The 27,014-nt window shown below is 51.5% G+C and overlaps 1 protein-coding gene across 10 annotated transcripts in view; it reads left to right on the top strand.

Moving 5' to 3' along the window:
- Positions 1 to 27,014, top strand: part of CTIF (cap binding complex dependent translation initiation factor) — a 285,846-nt gene that overhangs the window by 56,885 nt on the left and 201,947 nt on the right. For all 10 annotated transcript variants that reach the window (XM_048218621.2, XM_026496276.4, XM_048218624.2 and 7 more), the window contains one exon: positions 17,291 to 17,497. In XM_048218621.2, coding sequence (XP_048074578.1) covers positions 17,318 to 17,497 — 180 coding nt within the window. In that variant the 5' untranslated portion in view covers positions 17,291 to 17,317. The remainder of the gene's footprint in view (positions 1 to 17,290; positions 17,498 to 27,014) is intronic.

The raw sequence follows: 27,014 nt of genomic DNA, 5'->3' as shown, positions 1-27,014 counted from the left end.
TGGATGAGATGGACAAATTCTTTATTACTTTTGCAACATAACTAGTTCTTTCCTTTTTTTCCTCTGATATTTCTGACCAGTACCGAGTGGCTATTTGTCACATCCATCCCAGTGTGGCTTGTCTTTATATTAGTTACATGTGACACTCGTGTGTCCCTGGCAAGATGGGCCCCTCGCTGAAATCTGAGATGTGCGCTTGCCTGGTCAGCTGCGTAGACAGGGCGTTTCCACAAACCTCTGTTCTCATGCTTGTGGGGCAGGCGAGTTTCTGGCTCAGCCTTCATACTTTGGCCTTGCATTTGGGGAAATGTATCTCCGCTCATTTTAACTGGGTCTGCCCTCATCTCAAAGGCTTTATACCTGTTCTTTATCCAGCTACAGGAAAAGAAAAAAAAATGTTGCTGCAGCAAAGAGTTACCTGACTGTGTTCATCTGTGCTAATGTCAAGGGGCCAGGTCTGCAATGCCAGGTTCACAAAAGAAAAATGTGTTTTTCCCCATCTTGATCCAGTGCCCCGTAAGACAGATGCACTTCCAGGATGCGAGCAGCACGTTCAGATACCGGGAAGCGATTTAGCAGTCCCCGGAGCTCCGGATATGCTGTGTTGCTTCACATAGTGCTTTCTCACGACAGGCTCAGCAAGGGCGTTTCCGCACTGTTGTTGGCGATCTGATGGGGAGGCTGTCTCCCCGGGGGCCCTGCCCCTGGAGAGAGCGTGAAACTCCAAGAAAACACCTGGTTGGCCTCATTTGTAAACATTTCACAATATCGTTGAATGACAGTCTAGGGACCAGGCTGTGGGGAGTGCAAATGCAGGCTCATGCTGGCTATGAACTAATGGTCCTTCTTTGCCCACTTCCATATTGAACCTGGCTTCTTCAATGGCCCTGGACTGAGGCTTCTCATTACCCACCTTCACGAGCCTTGTAGGACAAACACTGTATGTACTGACATGTAAATCTTACCATCATGTATGCTCTAAAAAACTTTGGTGTTTCTGTTTTTGTTTTGTTTTGTTTTGTTTTTTTTCAAAGATTTTATTTATTTATTCGACAGAGATAGAGACAGCCAGCGAGAGAGGGAACACAAGCAGGGGGAGTGGGAGAGGAAGAAGCAGGCTCATAGCTGAGGAGCCTGATGTGGGGCTCGATCCCAGAACGCTGGGATCACGCCCTGAGCCGAAGGCAGATGCCTAACTGCTGTGCCACCCAGGTCCCCCTCTGTTTTTGTTTTTAAGCAAGAAAATATAAGAGAGTCTCTTACAAATCTCCGCTAACAAGCATTTCAGTCCTGGGTCTCTGACTTGGGCTGTGTCACGTCGCAGCTCCGTGCTCTCATGTCCTCACCTGTAGTATAAGGGATTGGCTTGCCCCTTTCATTGCTTCTAGGAGGCATGTTTTGTTTTTTTTCTTCCACGTGTCAATATCCATGAAGTCAGACTGCATTCTCCTATTGCTAGCCATCAGCCACACGCCGGGGATGACAGCCGTTGTTGCCTGAGCAGGAGTGAACGTGGTCACGCTGTTCAGACTGCCATGACCTCAGTCGAATTAGGTGCGTTGTTGGTTATACACAGTGAAGTGTAATTGTCACTCAAAATTGTCTTCAGAAAGATTTTACCACGATTGCTTAAGGATACCAGAGGTTACTATGTAGGCAGAAGGGCCCGGAAACAGCAGTAGAGAATTGATTTGGTTTTAGAAAAGCGAATGTTCGTTGTTGGAGGAAGAATTGCACTGTCATATGTTCTCGTAGAACGGCCAGAATTCAGAGTCTCTAGGGGCGCTGGGGTGGCTCAGTCAAATAAGCAGCTGACTCTTGATTTCAGCTCAGGTCATGATTTCAGGATCCTGAGATCAAACCCCACATTGGGCTCTGCGCTGAGGGAGGGGCCTACTTAAGAGCTTCTCTTCCTCTCTCTCTCTTTCTACGCCACCCTCCACTGCTCGCACGTTTTCTCTCTTTCTAGCAAAAAAGAAAGAAAGAAAGAAAGAAAGAAAGAAAGAAAGAAAGAAAGAAAGAAAGAAAGAAAGAAAGAAATTTAAGTAGAAACACTTTGGCTATTAAATATTAAAAAAAAAAAAGAATTGGCAGTCTCATGCATACTAAGCAATGCCACCAAAGGCAGGAGAAATCTCCATATGCCTCAAAAGAGAAGAAATAACCTCAAAGCCACATGAGGCTTGTATGACCAATTTGTCTGCATGCAGGACCGTCATTAAGGCATTATGTCATAGATTAATTGGTAGCCCTTTTCTTTGCGGCTCATAAAATAATGGTGGGTCTTACAATTGATGACTTTGCTTTCTAAGGTTTCCCCTTGTTTTAGTAAATAATAGTTATATTTGCATTTTCCTGTCAGAGCAAGCTTATAAAAATAACATTTTCAGTATTTCTTTTGTGTGTTGGTGCTGGTCCTCTGGGCCCCACAGAAATAACGTCAATTACCTCATTACTTTCCTGCCTTTCCTGTTGTGTCCCTAGCACCTGACACCGGGCTTGACTAGATGCGTTTGAAATGAATGGACGGATGGATGCTTGGATGGACGCATGGACAGATGTGTAATAAATGAATACGTGGATAGATGGATGGATGGATGATACATGGATGGATGGATGGATGGATGATAAAGGAGTGGGTGGATGGATGGATGGATGATACATGGATGGATGGATGATAAAGGAGTGGGTGGATGGATGGATGGATGGATGATACATGGATGGATGGATGATAAAGGAGTGGGTGGATGGATGGATGGATGATACATGGATGGATGGATGATAAAGGAGTGGGTGGATGGATGGATGGATGATACATGGATGGATGGATGATAAAGGAGTGGGTGGATGAATGGATGGATGATACATGGATGGATGAATGATAAAGGAGTGGGTGGATGGATGATAAACAAGTGGATGTATGTATGGATGGGTGGATGGATGGATGATAAAGGAGTGGGTGGATGGATGGATGGATGGATGATACATGGATGGATGGATAGATGATAAATGAGTGGATGTATATATGGATGGGTGGATGGATGGATTGATGGATGATACATGGATGGATGGATGATAAAGGAGTGGGTGGATGGATGGATGGATGATACATGGATGGATAGATGATAAACGAGTGGGTGGATGGATGGATGGAGCCACACCCAGAGATGCAGCCCCATCTTTGGGGAGGCAGTAGAATCTTTCTAGGGAAGCTGAAGACAACCCCCAGATTCATTGGGAACTTAGACTCAGTTTTTCAGGCTTTTTGTTGATTCATTTATAGACCCAGTTGATTCTCACAACTGTAGTTTTCTCTGGAGAGTTCTCCAAGCTAATCAGCCAGAGATTCCAACCCAAGGCAATTATCCTGGGGCCAGCTTGTATAAATAGACTTAATGTTTAAAGCGCTTTATTGAGATATAATTCATATCCCATACAGTTCACCTACTTACAGGGTACCATTAGGTAGTTCCTAATATAATCACACATGAGCAACTAGAATTTTAGAATACCTCATGATCTCAAAAAAACCACACCGTACCCTATAGTTATTGCTCGCCTGCTCACATAGCCCATTCCCTACATTAGGCTGCATCCTAAGCAATCGCCAATCAAATTTTTATCTCTATGTTCTGTCTCATCTTCTGGACATTTTCTTTTAATGGAATCGTATACTATGTGCTTTTTTGTGATTTTCACTTAGCACAGTGTTTTTAGGGTTCTTGTGTGTTTTCACATATATCAGTACTTCCTTCCTTTTTATGGCCAAATAATAGTCCACTGCATGGAGAGAGAGAGAGAGAGAGAGAGAGGGAGGGAGAGGGAGAGAGGGAGAGAGAGATGGGTACCACATTCTGTTTATGCATCATCTGTTGGTGGACTGTTTTGGGTAGTTTCCATATTCTGGCTATTAACAATGCTACTAAAAACATTCGTGTACAAGTTTTTGTGTGGACACATGTTTTCATTTCTCCTGGGTATACACCTACAAATAGAACTGCTGGGTCATATATTAACTCAACATTTAATCATCTGAGGAACCCCCAGACTGTTTCCCAAAGCAGCTGCACCATTTTTAATTCCCACCATCGGTGTATGAGGGTTCCGATTTTTCCGTGTCCTCGCCAGCACTTGACTCAATGATTTGTAAGGTCCTTTCTACTTCTAAGGTCCTAGGATTCTGGGGTGAAACCCAGTGACTGCTGAGACAGTGGGAGGCCCCTCTCTGACTATATATTCTCCTTCTCCTGTCTCAGAGGAGTGTGCAATGGGCTGTGGGGAATTTCTCAGTTAATTATCTGCCAGTTAACCACTCAGCCTGCTCCCTGCGGTTGTAACTGCCTACAGACTGCTCCTGCTGTGTGCGTGTAAAGAGGTTATCTGCTGCTAGCACGCTCTAGTGGGTGGAATTAACTGCGAGGATAATGGGAAATAGAGCCCGAACACTGTGATAGGCTAATAAAAACAGCCCTGCAGGGTCTGCCACCAGGCAGGCTCTCTGCAAGGATTCTGGCTACATCTGGGAGACTCTGCTGTAGCTACCCCAGCCTAGCCCAGGGGAGAGAGCTCCAAGGCCCAGACACCCAGGATGGGCAATTCCACAGGCCTCCTGAGGGCAGCCCGGGGTCCTTTCCCCATATCTTCTCTGGAATCCTACTTTGTGCCAGACCTTGGAAATATAATGATGGGAAGACAAAGTGATCCCTGTCCTCAAGAATGCAGACCAGAGTGGATGCCCAGCCTAAGTGATCAGGAGATCAGATTTGCTGGCTGCCTATTTCCCCAGTTACTTGACCCCAGCATGTCCCAGAGAGAGACAGTTGGGGTAATCAACCTCAGGAGAACTACCATACCTGAGTCTTCGACAAGGACTTGGCCAGGCGCTCTCATCCCTGGCTTGACCATCCGTGCCACGGACCCCCATCCTGGAGGCTCTGTGTTCTCCAAGGTAAAGAGAGCTAGCAAAATGGCGCCTGCGTTGGAGGATTGTCTCAAGAATTAAATTACTATGTGACAAGACTTGAGCTCAAAGCTTGGCACATAGTAAAATGCTCAGGAAATGTTAGTGGTTACTATCTTTTATATACTGGGGGAGCCGTTTAGAATTTCATTTGAGAAGTAAGCATGGTATTAAAGGAGAACAGTTTAAACCAGCAGTTTGTGGGGAGTTCAGTAAAAGTTAAAGGGCAGCTGTCCCTGAGTGGGCGGAACCGTCCCTGGCGTTCTCCAAGCAAAAGCAGAGACAGCCATGGGTGTGCTGCCTCTGGACCTGGAGACGACCTGAGGCAAGGGTCTGGCCTTCGCTTTTCCATGGGTTTTGCACTGCTGGGCTCTTGCTCTGCAGGTTTTTATCTCCCTGTGGTTCTTGGAGAATTCAGGGAGAACTAGGGGTCCCTGGGCGTTGGATTGAGCTCAAGACTCCAGTGGTCGCTGTCTAGCAGGCCTCAGGCACGTGTGTGATGTGCACAGGCTACTCAGCCCAAGAGGGGCCCGCATCCAGCCCAGCTCTTGCTGCTGGTTCCGCTGTTAATGTGGCACCCACCCGTCTCTATGCCCACCAGCAGCCAGCAGGTGCCTCTCCGCTGATACGAAGGGGGACAGGGCATCCGTTGCCTGTTAACCATTCTCTGCTTTCTGGGAACGCATCATCAAATACTCAGGGATTAACTGAAGGTCGACAGTGGGTGCAGGTCTGGCTCCCAGGGGACAAGGGAAGGAGCAGACGCATCGTCGGCCTCTGAGAGCTCATAGTTTAGCTGAGGAAGGAGGCAGCCCCTCAGACCACATCAGGGTTGAGCGGGACTGTGGTGGGGGCATTAGGAGGAGCAGAAGGATAACCCTGCACTTACTTGGCCCTTCCCTCAAGACACCCAGGAGGGGCTCCCCATTCTCTGGACCGAGTTTGGAGGTGCACTGCCTCCTTTGCTTCTGGTGCGGCCCAGTCCCTTCAGAGTGACACAGCTGTCCTAGAAGAGCTCTGTGGCTGTCTTCAGCCAGGTAAGGGCTGAGTCCTACTGGTCTGGAAACATTTTTTTTTTCTCCCTCTCTGCAATGACTTTGCATATTTTTGTTTTGGACTATCATTTGTTGATTTCACATTATCACTCCCAGGGGACAGTCCTTGAGCCTGACTTCCAGATTCTTAAGGACGCTCATTTTTCTAGTCACAGACCACCTAATAGCTACTCTCTTGCAGGGGGTCTCAAGCTCAGATGCGTGTGAGGGCCAAGCAGGCAACATGTGCGAGTGAGTAGAGCCACATGTGAGTGGTGGCCATGGGCAGTGGGGAGACATTAGGGAGCGGCAGAGTCTGTGGCGAATTGGAGATTGCATGCTCTTTCTGAAGGGGTCGCCCTGCTTAGCTCTGGCTGATGGTTGCAGAGGAGAAAGGTGGGTCAGTGTGGCTAGATCTCCCAATTCAAGAACATTCAGAAATGTGGAGTTTCACATGAAATCTTTTGATTTGTAAACGTTGGCTCAGATATTTGGAACCGTCCAGGGGCGCCTGGGCAGCTCAGTTGGTTAAACGTCTGCTTTGGCTCAGGTTATGATCCCAGGGTTCTGGGTTCGATCCCTGGGCTGGGCTCCCTGCCCGGCGGGGAGTCTGTTTCTCCATCTGCTCTTCCTGCTGCTCATGCTCTCGCTCTCTCTCAAATAAATAAATAAAATCTTAAAAAAAAAAATACTGAACGGGCCAAATAAAAGGCCTGTGGTCCAGGTGTGGCCCAGATGGACCATTCCTTGCAGAATGCGTTCATCAGCTAAGGGGGCAGGGGGCAGAGGCCGAAGGCCCAGTGGGCAGCTGCTGCCGGTGTTCCGAGGGACAGGGTCCCTGTGAGTCGGGTGGCGAGGGTGGCATCCAGGAGGTGGGCCTGAGCTGTCCCTGAGGATGAGGAGGGGAGAGTGAGGGGGTGCTGTGCCTTCCCAGCTCTGGTGCAGCTGCAAGCCAGGCCGTGTGGACCGTGCAACAGGCTTCTTGTTCCGTCAGGCTCGCAGAGACGGCATGGTGTTGCCGCTTCTCCAGCTGGGCTCTAGTTCAGGAAGCTGTTGCCAAGAGGGAGTGAGCTGACTGCGGATCTTGGCTACCCCGTGAGAGACACTGGAGAGGGAGTGTCACTTGAGAAGCTAGGTGTGGGCTGCCGGGGCCACCACACTTGGAGGAGCTTCCTGGCCTTGACCCGAGGTGCTCTCACAGGTGCATCACTGGGTTCGGAGCAGGACACTGTTGCTCTCCCTCCCCGGCATGCTCTGAGCTATGAGTTAGTTTTCATCCTGTGTCCATCCACCCAGAAGTTTTGGAAGGAGGGGGAATGGGTTCCTGGGAGTCCATGCAGGGTTGGCAGAGCTGAGGGCAACCCAGGAACTGGAGTACAGGGGAGAGCCACATGGAGGCCCGAGTGATGCACAGGCAGGTCAGAGTAGGGAGACATTAGGGAGCGGTGGGGTCTGTGGAGAAATGGAGTTCAGAAGGAGCAGGACCAATGGTAGCCACATTGGCCAAGGAGGGCTTCATAGAGGAGGTGTGTCTGGAGCCAGGCCCTGGGAGAGAAGATACAGTTTGGAGAGGCAGAGGTGGGAGAGATTACAGAAGATAGAGTGGGGCGTAGCTGGGGGGCAATTGTGATGTCATGATAATCACGACCAGTAATTGAGTGCCTGCCGCATATCTGACTATGTTGAATAATTTCTCATGCATTCTCATCTAATCCGCACACACTTTACGAGATGACACTTTCATCATCAGTATCCTCTAAAGACAAGGAAGCAGGCTGCCCAAGGTCCCAGAGCTAGGATGTGGTTTAGCCAGCACTTAAACCTATAACCCTTATGTTACCCTGTCTTAAGACTAGGGGCAGTGAGAAAGGCAGCTGACTCCTACCAGGGATGTGGCCGGAGTCAGGTGGCTTCCTCACTGCCCCCTAGCACCTGTTATTTAGAGTGAGGTGCCTGAGGAGGCTCTCGAATGCAGTGGAAGAGGTTGGAGTCCTATTCTGGGACCAGGCAACCCTGGTGGCCAGTGAAAGGGGGGATTGGACCGGTCCACCCCAGCACCCTTGACTTTAACGTTCTAAGGACCAGGAGGGGCTCAGGGAGAGCCTGGGCCAGTGGCGGTGGGCGGGAGAGCTAAGGAGTCCCACTCTCAGGGAAGAAGTGAGCCGGGTACACCGGCACAGAGCGGCAGAGGAGCCGTAGCCCAGTCCACCGGCCTGGGCTTGAGCTGTGACAGGTGTAGGCTGGAGCGGGGCTCAAGGATCATGCAGTCTTGTCAAGACAAGATAAAAGCCCATAAAAAATTCAAGAGCGGGACAAGAGTTGGGTAACAGCACAGGGGAGGGGGAGGGGTGTCAGGAGGCAGCCTGTCCTCGGCACCAAGTGTCTGGCGTAGGTGGGGGTCAGTGCTGGGAGCAGATGGGGGTCAGTGCTGGGAGCAGGTGGTGGGTCAGTGCTAGAGCGGGTGAAGGGGGGGTCAGTGCCGGGAGCCCAGGCTCCTATGGGCCTCGCGCCTGGGGCAAGGCAGACCTGGACAACAGGGATGACCAGGGATAAAGCAGTGGTGGGCTCTGGACCTTCCTGCTCATTGGCCCAGCCCACCTGCTGGTTTGGTGGCCCCCACAGAGCTGGGAAAGCTGCTGGGTTGGTATTCTTCCTCCAAGAGGAAGTCCAAGGCAGGAGACTGGAATCTAATTGGCATCCCCTGGGTGGATGGCAGTGGGTGTCCCCTCCTGGCAGCAGCTGGGCCACGCTGCCATGCTCGGGCGAGAAGGATTCACAGCATCTCTCTTGCCTCCCTGGCCCACAATGACCTGTCCCCTCACCCTGAAATCTGGTCCAGCTCCTCAGATACTCCTGGAGGCAGCTCTCAGGGAGGGACCAGTGAGGCCTGAGCTGCATTTGTCTTCTCCACACAAGTTCTGATAGACCCACAGGGCTTTCAGAGTGGGGGCTCAATACAGTGACTTGGGGGTTGCCTGTTATCTAGGAATAGCTGTGCTGTCATCACTGCCTGACGTAATGATTGTAACCCAGACTGCACTTGGGCTCCAAAGACATTGGCAGTCACTGGGGGATGGAGGGGAGGTGACTCTCAGCTCAGCAGGGGGTATCCAGGGCTGGCAGGCTGTTGAGGGGCTTGGAGTCTGGGGACCTGGGTTGCAGTCCCAGCTCTTTCCATAGGCAGCTCAGTGGCTTCTAGCAAGTCGTTCCCCTTCTCTGGGCTCCAGCGTCCTTCTCTGCGCAGGCAAGGGGCCAGTACCGTCTCATTCTCTAAGGACCACTGAGGTCATGAAGGTTTGGTGTCAGGAGTCGCTTGGGCTCGCTCAGACCAGTGGGACGTGTCTGGGCCTACAGCTCGGCATCGCGAGGCTCTGAACAGGTGCTGTTATGTGCACCTGGCTGAGAGCCTCGGGTGGAGGTGGGTGGTCACAGTGTCCAATAAATACTAATTCAGCCTGTTGAGGTCCAGCCTTGCCCCAAGGGGGCCGTTTAAAAGCAGCGCCCCCCCCCCACCCCCGCCAGGAGGGAGCTGACCTACAAGGGTCAGGATGGAGAATTTTCCAGACCCGGGTGAGATATCTGAATAAGGGAGGGAAGGGATGTGAGAGGTTTTCTAGATCTTGGCTATTCAAAGCGAGCCCCTCTGACCTGAAAAAACATTATCAGCTGGGAGTTGGTTAGAAATGCAGAATCCCAGGCCCCACCTCCGACCCTGGGAATCTGAATCTGCATTTGAACAAGATGGCCTGTGATTCCTGTGGTGCATGGAAGTCCGGAAGCCACTTTACTTAACCTCTTGGCCGCAGCTCTGAGAAGCAACACCTCTTCCTTGAGCTGAGGAAGCACTGGTTCCACGGAACAAGGCACGTCACTCACCGATGATTTCAATCCAGCTGTATATTTTTAAATGCCGAAATCATGAGTTTATTTTACAGCCCAGTAAATAGCTGAGACCTGCAGTTTGAAAACCAGTACGCCAGCTAATGCCCTGTCTGCCCTTGGAGCCCCAAAGGGTTACAGTGGGGGAGGGGGCTGTCAGACATTTAGAGGACCCCAGGTGTCCTCGACACTGACAGTAAATGTTGTTGATTTCTTTTTTAAATTTTTTTAAGATTTTATTTTTTTATTGGAGAGAAAGAGAACGAGCGGGAGAGACAAAGGGGGGGAGAGAGAGAATGAGCAGGGGAGGGACAGAGAAGCAGACTCCTCGCTGAACAGGGAGCCTGATGTGGGCTCGATCCCAGGACCCTGGGATCATGACCTGAGCCGAAGGTAGACACTTAACCAACTGAGACCCCCAGACACTCCGTAAATGTTGATTTCTGAAGTCCCCTCCAGCTCTGGGTGTATTTGAACTTTCCCATTTCTGGCGGTTGGGGACCAGAGGCTCCTGTATGCAGAGGTGTCCCTGAATCCCCTTGCCTTTCTTTGGCAAATACCAGTGTGGCCCAGAGTCATCTCCCACCCGGAGTGGCAGAGTGGCAGGGCATGAGGGCTGCAGGTCGCCCAGGGAGGGGGATTGGGGGGGAGAACATTCTGTCTGGAGGCTTGTTTATACAGGAGGTGGAGTGTGGGCTGGACTCCGAGGGGTGGGCTGGCCACAGGCATTGCGAAGGGGGTTCCCATGGCTTCCTTGGGAGAGCCGTGGGCGTCCTGTGTCCCGGAGCAGTGGCCTCTCTCTTCCTACTGTCTCAGCAGGCGGCCGTGACCTGGCTTGGCCCTGGGGGGCTGCCTGACAGCCCACAGAGGAGAGAGCTCTCTTTGCAGGCTCTGGCTGAAGGTGTCCGTTGCCAGCACAGAGGGAAGCTAAGACGGGAAGAAGGAATGGGCTTTGTGTCCCCGGGAACCAACTGCTGGAGGGGGCCCTGAGGGAGGGAGGCTGTGAGGCACCGTGGCCCTTGGGAAAAGACAGGTGGATGCATTCAGCACGAGGTGAGCGGTGGTGATGTGCTGGGCCCTGCTGCCCACCCACAGCTCAGACATGCCTACCTCTCTCTGCGGAGGTGCAATACTGCTGGGACGGGTGGACGGACCCGTGAGCCCCAGCGCCTCTGAGCCCACGAGCCCGGAGCAGACCCCCTGCTGTACTGTACAGCTACCCTCAGCTGGCCTGGGGTCCAAGAAGCTAGGCTCCTTGCAGCAGCCAAAAGCCCCCAAAAGCCACAGCAGGAAAGCAGAAACAAATCAGGAAAACAGAAATCGAGACCTTGCCAGGCTTTGTCTGTGCGCTCCCAGAAAGGGACCCAGGGTGAGTTGCGTGCTGAAGGCTTGAGGAGAAAGGGTCTGATGAAGGGCGACGGGTGCCATGCTGCCTCATTTGGGGGCCTGGAATGATGGGTTCCCTAGAGAAGGACCCGTGGCAGGGGAGGTGAGGCATCTCATCTGGTTTGCAGGTCACCAGTGATCCCGGGCACTGGAGGAGGAGGTCATGCCTCTAATGCCTGGCTGTTCTTAAAGGGATTGGCTAAATTTACAGCTGCTAATGCCGTTTGTCACTGGGCACGCACAAAGACATGCTGAGCCGGCTGGGACGGTTCCAGCATCTTGTCTCTGGGGGCTTGCGGGGTGCCCGGTGATGTCAGCCTGCCGGTTTCCTCCAGATCTCTAGCCCCTGACGGTAGCACTGTGAGCTCTCGCGGCCTCAAAGGCAGGCAGGGCCAGAGGTTGAGGGAGAGAGACTTCTCTTCCTTGGGCAGAGAGCGCTCGTCGGCAGAGGCACCCTGAGTGCTGGTTTTCTAAGGGAGCCACACTGCTCTGGGCAGAGAGGGCAGCGAGGGGAAGATTCACGGGGGTCTGAGTAGGGGACACGGGCGTGGAGAGGGGTGCCTTTTCATCAAAGAACATGAGTGTTTTTGTTTCTGGCCTTAAAAATCAGCAGCCAAGCTCCCCCACTCTAGTGGCAAGCCTCTAAAAGGCAGCAGTGCGGGGGGCGGGGGGTGAGGGTGCCCTGGGCCCCTGGGGCTGGGTGAGGTCCCTTACCCACACCGGGAGGAGAAGAAGGGTCACGCCTTTCACCAGACAGCTGTAGATGGGCCTAAGTCCCATCTGGGCAGTGAAGGCCAAGAAGCCTCCCCCCCACCCCCGCTGTCCTTCTGTAGCCTCGGCCCCTGTGCACCCCTCCTCAAACTGCTTGCCTGGCTCATCCCTCCTGCCCGCAGGCTCTGGGCTGCCTGCCCTTTACAGCAAAACGCAGCCTCAGCGCTTTTTCCCGCTCCTGCTGCTTGCCTTTTTGTTCTTCTGCATCCATCACCTGGTAGTGGGGGCAGGGTGGGGAGAGGTGGCAGGCTGGCGGGCAGGCTGGCTGCATCGGCCTGGCATGTTCCTGGGTCCCGGCCTCCGCTCTGCATGCTCTGCATTCTGGATGGCTGCCGCTGGAGGTGTCTCTCTTCTCGTCCACCCTCTCTTTCCTTCTTCCTCTGCTCCCTCCTCCCATCCCCTGCACTGGGATCAGGAAAACATAAGCTCCTCTCGCTGGCAGTCTCAGCTTAGCCACCGCCCAGCTGTGTGGGCAGTTTCCCATCCTGAATTTGCTGCGAATGGGAAACCGAGCCAGGAGGAGACCCCCCGAACCCAGGCAGGAGGGGAACGCGACAAGCCCATGAGAAAGCATCCCTGTATTTCGCTGGTCTTCCACTGGACTGAGTTCACTCTGTGCCTTCTCGTTCCTTTTACCTTAAAAATAGGGCAGAGCTGGTAGGAATGCACCCCAGAGAATTGGAAACAGGGACTCAGCTATTACACCCGTGTTCATAGCAGCACTACTCACAGTAGCCAAAGGCGGAAGCAAGCCACATGTCCACGGATGGATGATGGATACACAAAATGGGGTGTCCGTGTACAATATGTTATTGTAATACAACGTAGGACGTGAAATTCTGACACGTGCTCCACTGTGAATGAATCTTGAAAACATTATCCTAAGTGAAAGAAACCAGTCACAAAAGAACAAATGTTGTCTGATTCCACTTGCATGAGGTACCCAGAATAGACAGATCTGTAGAGACAGAAGGGAGAGCAGCGGTTGCCAGGGGCTGGGATGAGGGGAGTGGGAGTTGTTGAATAGGCCCAGAGTTTCCGTTGGGGATGCTGGAAAGTTCTGGAAATACAGTGATGATGCTTATACAGCATTATGAATACACTTAATGCCACCAAACTAGACACTTAAAAATGGTTACAGTGCTCTGTTTTCTGTTATGTGTATTTTACCACAATTTTTAAAAATGGGGTATGCGTGCCTGACTGGACTTCCAGCCCAATAGCTGAGGAGATGGATGAGGTAGACAGCACCCCCTCCCTCGCCCTCCTCCCTCTTCTCCGCTAAGGAGGCAAAGTGCCCTGGTTGGGACTCATTCTGGAATGTACAAATGAGCCCAGGTGCCTTGTTAGCCTGGTTCCCTCTCGGAAAGTGGAGTTCCTGGACGTAAGAGAACAGGCGTCCCTGGGGAGAGTGGCGCAGGAGGAAGGAGGGCCAGGCAAAGGGGTGTTACCTGCTGAGGGGCCATGAAGAACACACCTCAGCGGCCATGAGAGACCGAGGAGGGAGTGTTTGTCAAGGGCTGCCCCAGGAGCCGTTAGCGCCTCGCCCTGCCAGGGTCCGGGTGCCAGGCATCAGGGGGGCTCCTGCTGGCATCTGCTGGCAGTGTCAGAGGAGCCCAGGGCAGATGTGCTCAGGGCAGCTGAGGGGAGGTGCTGTCAGGCTCACCGTGTGACTCTGACTGTAACAGGAGGGACACCGAGAGGATGTGAGGACACACAGGGCATCCAAAAGTGACCAGTGTGGGAGTCCCCTGTTTCCCTCTGGGCACCGAACTTCAGCAGGCTGGGAATGGGTCTCACTGCCTGTCCCTTTCTGCAGTGATCACTGATCCCAGGATCCGTGACGGGACTGTGGCGTGGCCTGGTGCGGGGCCTGGGAAAGCCTGGGAGAGTCCAGCAGAGCAGGCCAGGGCTGCTGCTGCGGCTGCAAGCGGAGCTGGGCACTTGATCCTCCTGGAAACACTCCCGTCTAGTTCCTGCAAAGCCCAGTCCTCCGCCCTTACCTGCAAAGTGTGCCAGGAGGCCCTTGATAAGATCTTCAGTCTTCGAGGAATAATGGGCATGGCCTGAGACACTGGCTTTTCCTGCTGGCACCTCCTTTTCAGCCTTCTCTGGACATCAGCCTTATCATCCCACCGCCCCCCCTGAGGCCGGCCATCTGCCCAGCGCCGGGCAGTGAGCTAGGCACGGGCCCCAGCCCTCTAGAGCCTGCAGTCCGGTGGGGAGTAAGGAGCACACTTGAAGAATCCACTGGGCTTTAGAAGGGTAGTGGAGAATGAGAAGTGGGAGATGTCCTGAGAGCCTGAGCAGGCTGCTAGGAGGTGGGATGAAGAGGCAGCGGGGTATAGGCCCATCTGGAGCTGTGCTGTGCAAACCTGCGCAAATTACCTACCCTCTCTGAATCTCAGTTTTCGCTACTAAGTAGTATAATTATACCAGGTTCACGGCGTGATTGTGAGGGGTCAGTGGGAAGTGCTGGGAAGCGTGCCTGGCATATGATGTGGGCCCAGGGCACTTTAGCCACTCCTGTTATTAGAAGTCACAGTATCCACGCCCACAGGCCGAGGCGGGGTGGATCCTTTGCCCACTGGCCTGCTCTGAAAGCAGGGGATGGGGCTAGTGGCCAGATGGCCACGGAGGCACTGTTCTAGCATTCTGTGAGTGTAAGCACATCTAGATTTTGGAGGCAGAGGGAAAGGGAACGTGCCTCTGGGTGAGGGGCACAATGTGAGCAAAGGCAGAGGCAGGGAGAGTATCTCAGGTTAGTGTTGTGTGGCCTCGCCACAAACTGCTACAAACTTAACGGCTTAAAACACCCGCTTATTACGTCCCAGTTCTAAAAGTCCAAAGTCCAGCTTGGTAACTCATGAGACAAACCAAAGTGTCAGCCAGGCTGAGTTCTCACTGGAAGACTGGGGGACGAAGTCTGCTCCCAAGCTCGTTGGTTGTTGGCAGAAATTCCTTGCTTGTGGCTGTAGGACTGAGGTGCCCTTCTCCTTGCTGGTCATTGACCAGGGATTGCTTCCCAATTCTGGGACACTGCATGCTTTCTTTGCACACGCTCCTTCTTCTTCAAGGCAGCAACGGTGTGTTGAGTCTTTCTCACGCTTTGACTCTCTGTCTCTGCCTCCCATCTCAGATTTAAGGGGCTCACGTGACTGGATGAGGCCTTCCCAAATAGTCTTCCTATCTTAAGGTCTGCTGATTTGGAATTTAATTATATTTGCAAAATCCCTTCCGGGAATACCTAGATTAGTGTTTGATTGAGTAACTGAGAGAAGGTGTACGCCCAGAACCCTCTAGGGTTGGCATGTGGCTGGGATAGGAAGTAGGGTAAGAGGGCATCATGGGCAGCCACTAGAGCAGGAGGGGTAAAGTGGGCCTTGGTGGTAGGAGGATGTAAGCCCGCTGTAGGCCTTGAATAGCAGGTGGAGGAGGGGGCATGGGACATTCCCACCTTCACCTCCAACCATGGCCCTGCAGCACTTGGCGTGCTTCTCCCAGTCTGAGCTGACTCCCTGCAGACCCTCCGCCACCCTGGCCTCCACACCTGCCCTCTGATGAGGGCACCCAGGCCTGAAACTTTGGACTCTTCCGTCTGGGTCGGGTGGACATACCCATGAGCCCCAGGGCTGCAGGGCTCAGGAACCCAGAGCAAGCACGGCACAGCTACCCTGCAGCTGGTCTGGGGTCCAGCAGAGGCTCGGCCCCATGTGGCAGCCAGAAGCCAAAATACAAGCCGGGAAGTCAGTCGAGGAATGTGTGTGTCCCCCCAGGCAGCCTTCTTCCCCACCACCAGCACCAACCTTTGAAAAGGCCGGTGACGGTGTGGGGGAGTCCACATTCGCGGTCTCAGCAGCATTTCTGGAACCCAGTGGGCCACTCCTTGCCCTGTTCTGGATCCATTACAGTTGAAAACTCAACAAACCCTTGATAGCTGGCAAAGAACTATGTTCCAAGATCTTGAAATTCAAGTGCTCCTTTAAATATATGAGGACCTTGCCTTTATGATCAACAGTCACTTTCTAGATGCACGCAGTCCGTTGTGGCCCCAGAGTCCTGTGCGTTATCCAGGTCTTCTTTGTGTATCTACTGGTGGTAGTTTGGTAGAAGCCCATTCTACTAGTTTGGATGATGAAACCCCATGCAGGCTGGGCTTCCTCCAGCTGAATGGACTCCCCCATGGAAAACAGCAATTTTCCGATGACAAAAGGGACACCAGATAAAGCCTTAAAGCCCCTTCCCATCTGGCCTAGAGCCTGTTAGAAAGAAGGGGAGAGTCTCTGGTGGGAGGAGACCTAGAGGTGAGAAAGCTTCCAGTTCTCCCAGCTTCCAGGTGGAGTCAGGTGGGAGCTTCAGGGAACAGGAGCAGGCAGTGGGGGTGTCCCTGTAGGCCTGGGCCCCTACGATGGGTGGATTGACCCGGTCTGGTCAGGGGAGGACAGCAGTTCTGTAGGTGGACTTCAGCAGGTATCCCTGGAATGGCAGTCACATTACGCCAGGCCACCACAGAGAGAGGGCCCGAGGGCTCGTGAGAGAGTCACGCGCCTATGGAGGGTGGCCAGACGGTGCCCATGGCCAGCCATGCTCTCCCAGACCACCACTGGGCCCCTCACGTTCATTAAAAAGCAGGCACATCCTTACAGACTGAGCGTAGTGTGTCCTCGTGAGCTGCATTATAACGACTGCGAAGCTGTGTGTGCACAGTTAAGGCCTACGGGCCTCACCTGATTTAGGGGATAGTGCAGTGTCCCAAGAGAAAGTGTCTCTTTAGAAGGAGACATGGACCGAGGCCCCTTAGAGGGTTTGTGTCTGGGGACACTGGTAGGTCCCAGTGCTTGGGTCTGGGACGTCAAAGCCTGTGGTCTGCTTCATTCTGCTTTGTGGTAGGTTTGGCTAACTCCAGGTCAGGAAGTGGGGCTTGGGTGGGAGGCTGGGTCTGTCTCCTGCCGAATCCCAGGGGGTAAGGTCCGGGTGTGGACTAATGCCCAACATCACACAAGTTACTGCGTTGGCCAGTGAGGCAAGCTGCCTGCCTTCTCTGGGCCTCCGTTTCCCTCCACGTGCAGGGGGAGTTGCAGCGTATTTTTCACGCGGAAGGGAAACTGGTGCCCCACTGGCTTCTCTGGGATGTTGGGAGGCCAGGATGCCGGGACAGATGAAAGAATGTTCTGGGAGCGGGCAGTGGTTCTCCAATGGGGTGTTGTCCACACCTCTCTCCAGCCGCATCTCACCGAGCATGCTGTTCTGTCTCCTGCAGCCCCCACGCGGCCCCTGAGCTGGAGGGATGGAGAACTCCTCTGCTGCGTCGGCCTCATCCGAGGCTGGGAGCAGCCGCTCCCAGGAGATCGAGGAGCTGGAGCGCTTCATCGACAGCTATGTGCTCGAGTACCAGGTGCAGGGGCTGCTGGCCGACAAGACGGAGGGCGACGGCGAGAGCGAGCAGACGCAGTCCCACATCTCCCAGGTGAGCGCCAGGGGGGCGGGGGGGTTGGCTGGGGCAGGCCAGGTGCAGGGGCCAGGGCAGACTCCAGCTGGGGAAGAGGGGATCCTAAATCCAGGGAGCGTCTAGTCACCTGGCCCTTGATGGCTGAGGCATGGACGGCCCCAGGCGGCAGAGCCTGGGATCCGGGCAGGAAGCCCCTCTGCTCCACCTCGACTCCATCCCGCCCCATTGAGCCACCAGGGCCCCGGGCAGACTCACAGTTCATTGAACACACATTTATTGAGGACCTGCTATGTGCTCAGCACTGTTCCCTGTCCTCCATAAGCTTATGTTCTAGAAGAGATCTGGAGAATGTGGCTTCTCCAGAATGCACATCCTAAAAGGCTATAACTTGGGAACATTTTCTCTGTATTTGAAATCAGTCATTGGCAGCCGAAGAGCTGAGTCTCAGGCAGTCACTGGGGGCTCTGTGTAGGCACCCGAGGCATTCTGACCCAAATGTCAGGTTGGTGTCATCTGCTCCTGGCCTAGTCTGCAGCAGCCCTGGCCTTGGGTGGAAAGTGGGCTCGGCTGACTGGGGGCCAAGATTTGGAAATCTCGAGTTCTCAAGAGTAAAGTATGAGCCATTAAGGGTAGTGGTGATGTCATATGCATCTTTCCTTAACACGGTAAATCGTCAGGAGATACTGGTTCAAGAGTTCGGTCCAGATTTCCTACTAGCTATCTGTGTGCCTTTGGGCAAACCTCTCAACTTCTCTGAGCCTTGATTTTCTTAGCTGGCAAATGGGGATTATCTTGGTGCCTCAGGAATGTTGAAAGGTCAAAGGTGATGAGAGGCTCCCAGAGCTACAGAAAAGCAGGGTGTTTCCTACACAAGGAGACACGGGGCACGTTTCTTCTCCGGTTCAGGATCTGGGTCTTACATGTTCACCTCTTGCCCTTGTTGTCCCACCTCAAGCTGGGTCTCTTCTGACAAATAGAAGGGAACTGCTTGGATACCCTGCTTTGGAGAAAAAGCCAAGTGCAACCAGCTGGCTCACTGTCTAGGCGGGCAGAAGATTCAGGCCCTCCAGCCATTTAGAAAAGCCAGAGGAAACCTGGAACTCGGGACTGGGGATCAACCTGGGACATTTGGAGGCCATGGTGGTCCCACACCTTACCCTCCAGGGACAGGGAAGAGAAAAATCAGCCCCGAGAGAGAAGTGAAAATGTATGTGATGCTTTCCTTTGTGTCCTTGAGGTTCTAAATCACGATGAGCGTAAGCTTATAATGTTTCTATTATTCGCTCTACACGTGTGTATCGAGCACCTGTCCTGTGTCTCTCACTGTTCTAGGGCTGGTATCTGGGGGTGAGCAAAAGAGGAGGCATAAAGCTCTGCCCTCATGGGCCTTGCATTCTAGGGGTGGGTGGTAATTGCTGTGGAGAAAAATAAAGAAAATGAAATAGGAGGGTGAGGAGGGGTTTGCAGTTTTCAGTAGGATATCAGGGAAGATGTCACCAAAGTAGGTGAGGGGTGAGCTGCGCAGGTATCTCGGACAAAGGTCCAGCTGGAAGAGTATTCTAGGGGTAGTAAGACGGCCAATGTGCAGAGAAAAAGGGAGAGCCAGAGGGGGTGAGTCAGGGAGAAAGAGGGGTCACATTGATAAGATGTGCAGACCCTGAGCCCGGGGGGTCTGCCAGCCCTGAGCAAGCAGGGGTGAGAGGAGGAACCAGCCAGAGACCAGGAGGGGGGCTGGCAGGGAGGCAGAAAGAAAACCAGGCAACGTGGAGTGCTGGGAGTCCCGGGGAGGTGGGGGAGCAGGCTGGCTGTGTCGACGGCAGCTGCTGGACCATGGAAGAGGAAGACTGAGAAGGACCTGACCAGGCTATGGAGGCTCATGGGACCCTGCCTAGAGATGTGCCCGTCAAGCGGCAGGGGCTAATGTTAAGGGGATGGGTTGCAGATGGGCAGGGCAATACGGATCCTCTATGTATTACAGGAGTGTCTCTATAAAGGGGAGAGACCTGGCATTTGGGAAAGTGAGGTCAAAACAGGAGCATCCACGGCATGTCGTGCACTGATGGGAGGGGTCTGGGGCGGAAGGGAGGCTGCATGGAGCCATGGCCTTGAGTAGAGGAGAAGACTTGGCCCTGGCTCAGGGCCTAAGCAGCTCAACCACAATCACAGAGGGGGCTTTCCAGGCTTGTAGCCATGCTTCCAGAATGAGCCCTCATTGTGCAACATAGCTGTGAGTTTCTCCAGCTACTTTCAGCCGTGATAGCGCAAGGCCAGGTGCCGAGTTACAGAACTGAATTTAACCCGGACTGAGGTTTCTCTGGGCAACAACACTGGAGAGAGGGAAGGGCAAGGGAGTGAGGGAGTCAGGACAGTGACATTCCCTGACACTGAGACAGGCAAGGACAGGAGTGAGGACTCAAGGCAATGATAGATGCTGAAGGGTGGTGGGTCAGTGGACTGGGGGTCCTAGGGAGTTGCTGAGTGGCTGGAGTCCTGCAGGAGTGAGCAGGAAAGGGGAGTGTCCAAGAATGGGTGTTTGAAGTCCAGGGCAGAAGGTGCAGTCGTTGGCAATGAAAGGCTGGGCACGCACATGGGGGTACTGAGCAGAGGAGAGATCAGGACGAGGGGGCAGTGGAGCTGATTGGCAGGGCACAGGAACCGCCGTCACCAACGTCGACAGGTGCTGGAAAAGGTGGCCACGATCCAGGAGAAAAGTCTTCAAGGAGTACAGGGACTGAGGCGGGGGTGGGTGACCTGGGGCCTACAGGTGACGCAAGGAGGGGGTGCCTCGTCTGATGATGTGTTAGTTTCAGCCACCTTTATTGTACAGTTAACAGTATCGTCACCTGGAGTGGCAGGCGGAGGAGGGCAGTCAGACTAGACTGGAAAATTTCCAAGGGAAACGAACCTCTTTGGGTCGTGGAAGGCAGGAAGGGGAGGAATGAGGAATTAGGTGAACCAACTCTTGCCTACTCCCGTAAGCGTCCTGGAGTGGATTTTCCCAGGAGCAGCCCCGAGGACAGGGCGCAGGGCTGGCCTGGCCTGTGCTGCCTGCCTCCCGCACTGTGTGGCCTCCAGCGGCCTCCAGCAGGGCATCCTTCGGAAGCTCTGCCTTGTGAAGTAGGCTCCTCTTATAGGAGGAGTGTCCAAGGATGCCCTGACGCTTCACCCTGGAGGAATGCCTGACGATGGTAGAATTTCTGTTCCCAGAGCAGCCACTGGGGAGATAATTCTGGAAGGAGAGACGCTCCCTGTGTCTCTGACCTCCCTGGGGTGATGGCGGTGCTCTCAAGATACAGAGCAGGTAGAGACGTGCCCTCACCCTGGGCCCTGCCCTTGCGGCTCCTGCTCTGGGACTAGGTCGGGCCTGACCGTGCTTGGATGGCCACATCTGCAGGGGCTTTCAAACAGGTGTTTGTTGTGAGGCGGTGTGGAAAACATGGCTACTTGCGACATCTGACGCGTTTCTTAAACTCTCTGCGTTTTCTGATGTTCCCTGGAAGAATGCAAACACCTGGGAAGATCCTGGGGTCTGCCTGTGTGCGGCTGGCCAAGGAGGGATATTTTAATCCCACGCCTACCAAACCCGCTACCAGAGGCCCACAGACACAGCTGGGGTGCAGACGCCAGAGGGGGGGTGGCCGTGGACAGCTCTAAGTAAGGCTGGGGTTAGATGCATTTCTATAGCACACTTTAAAAAAGATAAAGTCTCTGTTGACACAGCTTGAAGGGAAGTCTTTCTGTTAGAGCACTTTTGCTTGTTCTTATCTAACCTGATGTCTATTTTCAATGGAAACCAAAAACCAAAAAAAACCCCTGAGAATGTCCCCATCTGCCTGTCTGCAGTGGTGTTTTGATGTTTCTGGGAGAGGAAAATTGTTAAGAATCTTGAAAACGTTGAGAAAACTTGAGAGAGTGGAGAATAATGTTGCTTTTCAGTTGGTGAGATCATTTTTTAAGGATCTGGGAGATGATGGTTGACCCTCAGAGGAAAATGCCTCGTGATGCTTGTACAGTTGTGTTCTCCCCCTTCCCTCCTTTAGCAACAACTAGGAAGAAAGATGAATGGACGAATGGATGGATGCATGGATGGTTAGATGGGTGGGTGGAAAGAGATGATGGATGGATGGATGGATAGATAGATAGATAGATAGATAGATAGATAGATGATAGATAGGTAGATAGATAAAGCGAGCCAGTGTTTCCTTTTCTTTAGATGAGTAACCAAGAGAATGTATGTTCTGATTTCCCCACACTTTTGGGATACCACATTTAAAATTACATGCCCTACCCCCCAACCACCGCATGTACATTTCAGGAGTGCCCGCCCTCCAGTGGATTCCAAGTCTTCACTCTGTCTTTGGGAGAAGGAAGCCGTATTCTACAGGAGAGAAAACTGCTGGAGTACAGAGTGGGGAAGGGACCAAACCATCCTGCTTGCTGGTCGCTGAGCTGGGCCCCTGGCCACCTGCCTGGAGCTCCACTGTCAGATGGATAGAACGTAGGGACATTGTAAAGAGCGGATACATTAATGAAAGCATATTTCCCCATAAATTCTTGGTAACGGGTGAAATAATGAACCGGTGAGAGTGAAAATAACTTCCTATGGTCCTTTCTGATGTTGTCAAGCACTTGAGCCTCCTAGGTTTGGTCTAAAATGCAGAGTGTCCTTACCAAGAGCAATGCAGCCATGTGGATGTCAAGAATGGGTTGCAAGTGCTCAGACTGGCGTGACTTTCTCACACTCTGTGTTTTTCCTTCTCTTTCTCTTCATGTGTTTCCTTCATTCTGCCTTCCCTGTTCGCTGTTCCCTCACCCCCTTTTATCCCGTTCCTTCATTTCCTCCTGCCCTTTGAACCCTCTCCCCTGCTGGCTTTACTCATGGGAGGAGATGCTCAGTGGTGGACCCTCCATGAAAGGCTTAACTGAAGAAGTGAGTTTAGGGGAATTGTAGGATGGTTGAGCATGGGGGCCTCATTTTTTTAGAGATACGATTTATTTTTAATTACACGAGTCCTCTATGCATACATTGTTGTGGTACACAAGAATTCTAATATTAGCAATAAAATCTCCCCTAGCTGCTGCCTCATTCCACTGCTTTGATTGGTGAGTTAACTTCATCACCCTTTTTAATGCATTTACCAACCTATACATAACGTAGGACTTATAGAAATACATTATTTCAAAATCATAAATCAGGGACGCCTGGGTAGCTCAATTGGTTAAGGGTCTGCCTTTGGCTCAGGTCTTGATCCCCAGGTCCTGGGATCCAGTCCCACATTGAGCTCCTTGCTCAGCGGGGAGCCTGCTTCTCCCTCTGCCTGCCCCTCCCCCAGCTTGTGCACCTGTGCACGCTCTCTCTCTCTGACGAATAAAATCTTTTTAAAAAAATCATAAATCATAGCCAATGAGTATATTGTTCAATAACCTATATCTTTCGTCTCTCTGTATGCCCTAGGGATTCTTCCAGCCTTGTACACCCCCTGTGTTCTGCTTAATGGCTACGCAGTAGTTCATACCATCGATATCCCATAGTTTAACATTCACCTGCTGAGAGGGATTCAGAGAACTTCTGAATTTTCCCCTGGAAATGTAAAATACTTCAGTGAATATTACTGAACATGCCTCCTCTTGCATATACAAAAGTGTTTATTTAGGTAGATGCTGAGAAATAAATCATTTCTAATAGCTATTGTCCGATTGTTTTCTAAAATGTTCTGTTTTTCACACACCACCAGTGTATTGAGACAAATCAGCTCTTGGCGTCTTAATTTGCATTTTCTTGATATGTCTAGTGAGGTTGTGCCCTTTTTAATCTGATTACCAGTCATTTTTTTAATGAGTTAAAATTTTATTTTACTTTTAAAGCAACAATTGGAAAAAGAGAGGTAATCAGGAAAGAGAGGAAGAAACCTCTCTATCTACCTATCTCTATCTATCAGAATAACTTTGTGATAAAACTCGTGTCCTTTTTGGGTATTATTTTTTCTTTATATACCTCTTACAACATTGACCTTCTCACGTACATGTAACTTTTAGCTCACTCATTTATTTAGCATGATCTCCTAGACATCGTTTGGTGGTTTTTGGCATGAAGTATAATGTTAAATCTGCCCCTTTTCTGCTAATCAGTATTGGTTAAAGAGTGAAGTATAATTAGAGCTGACATTGTTCATTCAAGCCCTGATCTAGGCTCTGGGGATAAACTCAAGAACAGAATGAACCATAATCCCTGCCCCCCAACCCCCACCCCTTCTTTTCGAATGGAGAAAGATGGCAGACCGAGAAGGAAATAGGGTGGTCGAAGGTGTTAATACACCTGAGGGCGCAGGAGAGGGAATAGTGCTGGGCTGTCCCACGGAGCTTACTTAGACTTTCTGAGCAAAGATTTGAAGAAAGTGAAAGAATGAGGCCACATGGGAACCAGTGTTCCAGGCAAAGGAGATGTCGAGGTCCCAGCTCTGCTGTGGGAGTGCGTCCTGCTTCAAGGAACAGCTTGGGGGCCATTCTGGCTGGAGCAAAGTGAGCAAGGGGGAATGTCCTAGAAGAGCCAGATCTGCAGGGTCTTTCCCTCCCCGGTGAGGACTCTGGCATTTTCTCTAGTGAGACGGGGCGATGCTAGAGGGTTTTGAGCAGAGGATGGGCATGGTGTGACTGGCTTAATAGTATCACTCAGGGTGCTGTGTGGAGAACAGGCTATGGCAAGAGGCTAGCAGTGGGGCGTGGTCAGGAAAGGAAGCGGGGGGACCAGGAAGCCATTTGGCTGATCCAGGCAAGAGGTGATGGTGGCAGTGGGGTCACCATGCCGGTGGTAAAACACAGTCAGATTCTTGGTATACCTTAACGGTGCAGAGAACATGGTTATGGACCCTGAGGATTTTAGCCTGAGTAAATGGTGGAGTAGACTTTGCAGAAATGAGAGATATATAGGAGACCCTGAAGAGTAGCTTTGGGGCGCAAAGATCAAGAGTTCATTTGGGAACGAGAAAGGGTTAAGATAGTCTTACCGCCTTGCTGGCATTGCTGATCAAGCAGGTAGACGTGCAGAGGTGGCATTCAGAGAGGAATGACCTGGAGACTTAGTCTGTCAATAGTAGCATATGAATGGCATTTTAAGCCCAGGAATGAGGGCGCTTAGAGAAGAGGGTCCGATATTGAGCCCTATGAGACTGAGGAGATGGGCAGGAGCTAAAAAGAACACGGAAGTGTGTCCATGTTAACTGATTTACCCTTCGCAACAGTTCTGTGAAGATACTGTTATTGTTACCAGCTTACAGGGGAGGAAACTAAGGCACAGAGAGGTTGACTAAGCTGCCCAAGGTCACACAGCAAGTGTGTGGCCAGTCTGAGGTCTGAACCAGGTCGTCTTACTCCGGTTGCCATACACTTAACCTCTCTACTGTTGGTAGTTCCTGTTAATTATTACAGGTGCAGGAACTTGAGTCTTAGGGTTAAAGTGGCTCGTCCAAGGTCATCGAGTAAGTGGTAGAGCCAGGAATAGGAACTCAAGATTCATTGCTTCAAGAACTCGAGCTCCTAATCACTACATTATGCTCCCTCTACAACAGGAAAGTTGGGTTTTTTTCTTTTTAAGATAGGAGCAAAAAGCCTTTCTTCCAATCCAGTCTCAGCCCTTGGGAGCAGCTCCTCCCCCTTGCACACAAGCCTTCCCTGGAGCATCACGTGGGTGGAGAGTGGGCTGCCAACCTGTCTCTGCTCCCACCTCCCCTTCTTGTTTCTCCTCTCCGTGGACAGGGAGCCCAGGGGCCCAGCAGAGAGGAACTCGCTCCTGACTTGGAGAAGCTCAGTCTGTAGGCTGGCAGGATTCTGCTCCTGGCTGTCCTATGCCTGAGCCCCGTGAGACGGTGAGGAAGCCACGTCCCCTTTCTGGGCTTTGCGAGAAAGCCATGGCTCCCACTTGACCTTCAGACTGCTCCCTGGGTGGTTCCTGCCGCCCCCTTGCTAAGATGACTTTTAAAATGATTTTTCACTTTGAAATAAATTCAGATGTAAATAAAAATGGCACTAATAGTACAAAGCATCCCTGTATATCCTTCACCCATAGTATCCAATTATTAATATTTTACCACTTTGCTTTCTGCCTCTCTTTTCTCTCAGAGAGAAAGAGAAAGAGAGAGAGAGAGATTCTATAAAGAGATTCTTTTATTTATTTGAGAGTGAGTTGCAGGCTCCCCTTTGTTCCTGAACACATCAGTGTGTGTTTTCTAAGAACAAGGACATTCTCTTACATAGTCAGAGTATAGGAAATAAACATTGAAACAATATTATTATTTAACCTATAGACCTTATATTTCACCAGTTTCCCCAGTAATATCCTTCATAGCAAGGAAAGAAAGAAAGAAAGAAAGAAAGAAAGAAAGAAAGAAAGAAAGAGAAAGAAAGAAAGAAAAAGAAAGAAAGGGAGGGAAGAAAGGAGGGGAGGGAGGGAGGAAGAAGAAAAAGAAAGAAAGAAAGAAAGGAAGGAAGAAAGAAAAGAAAGAAAGAAAGAAAGAAAGAAAGAAAGAAAGAAAAGAAAAGAAAGAAAAAGAAATTGTACATTCCTCAAAAATTAAACATAGAATTACCATGTGATACAGCAATTCTGCTTCTGGACATATATCCCAAAGAATTCAGAGCAAGGACACAAACAGACATTTATACATCCATACGCATAGCAGCGTTATTCACAATAGCCAAAAGGTGGAAACAGGGGCGCCTGGGCGGCTCAGTTGTTAAGCATCTGCCTTCGGCTCAGGGCGTGATCCCGGAGTCCTGGGATCGAGCCCCACATCAGGCTCCTCCGCTGGGAGCCTGCTTCTTCCTCTCCCACTCCCCCTGCTGTGTTCCCTCTCTCGCTGGCTGTCTCTATCTCTGTCGAATTAATAAAATCTTAAAAAAAAAAAAAAAAAAGGTGGGAACAACCCGAGTACCCATCAGTAGATGACTGGATAAAGCAAATGTGGTCTATCCATGCAATGAAATAGTATTGAGGCTCAAAAAAAAAAAAAAAAAAAAAAAAGGAAATCTGTGACATGCACAACATGGATGAATCTCAGGGACTTTATGGTCAGTGAAATAAACCAGACACAAAAGGACAGATATCATATGATTCCACTTCCATGAGACACTTAGAATAGTAAAGCTCGCAGAGAGTAAAGGCGGAATAGTGAAATGGGTAGCGGGGCCTGGGAGTTAGTGTTTGATGGGAACAGAGTTTCAGTGTGGGATGATAAAAACGTCCTGGAGATGGGCGCCTGGGTGGCTCGGTCTGTTAAGTGTCTGCCTTCGGCTCAAGTTACGATTCCAGGGTGCGGGGATCGAGTCCTGCATTGGGCTCCCTGCTCAGTGGGGAGTCTGCTTCTCCCTTTGCCCCTCCCCTCACCCCTGCTCTTGCTCCCTCACTCTTGTTCTCTCTCTCTCTCTCAAAAAATAAATAAATAAAATCAAAAAAAAAAAAAAAAGAAAGAAAGAAAGAAAGAAAGGAAGAAGGAAAAAGTCCTGGAGACGGATGGTGGTAGTGGCGGCACAATAATGTGAA

Source organism: Ursus arctos, unplaced genomic scaffold (assembly GCF_023065955.2).
Source record: "Ursus arctos isolate Adak ecotype North America unplaced genomic scaffold, UrsArc2.0 scaffold_17, whole genome shotgun sequence".
Lineage (NCBI taxonomy): Eukaryota > Metazoa > Chordata > Mammalia > Carnivora > Ursidae > Ursus > Ursus arctos.
The sequence above is the reverse complement of the archived record's forward strand: the minus strand, read 5'-3'. Positions and strand labels throughout refer to the sequence as shown.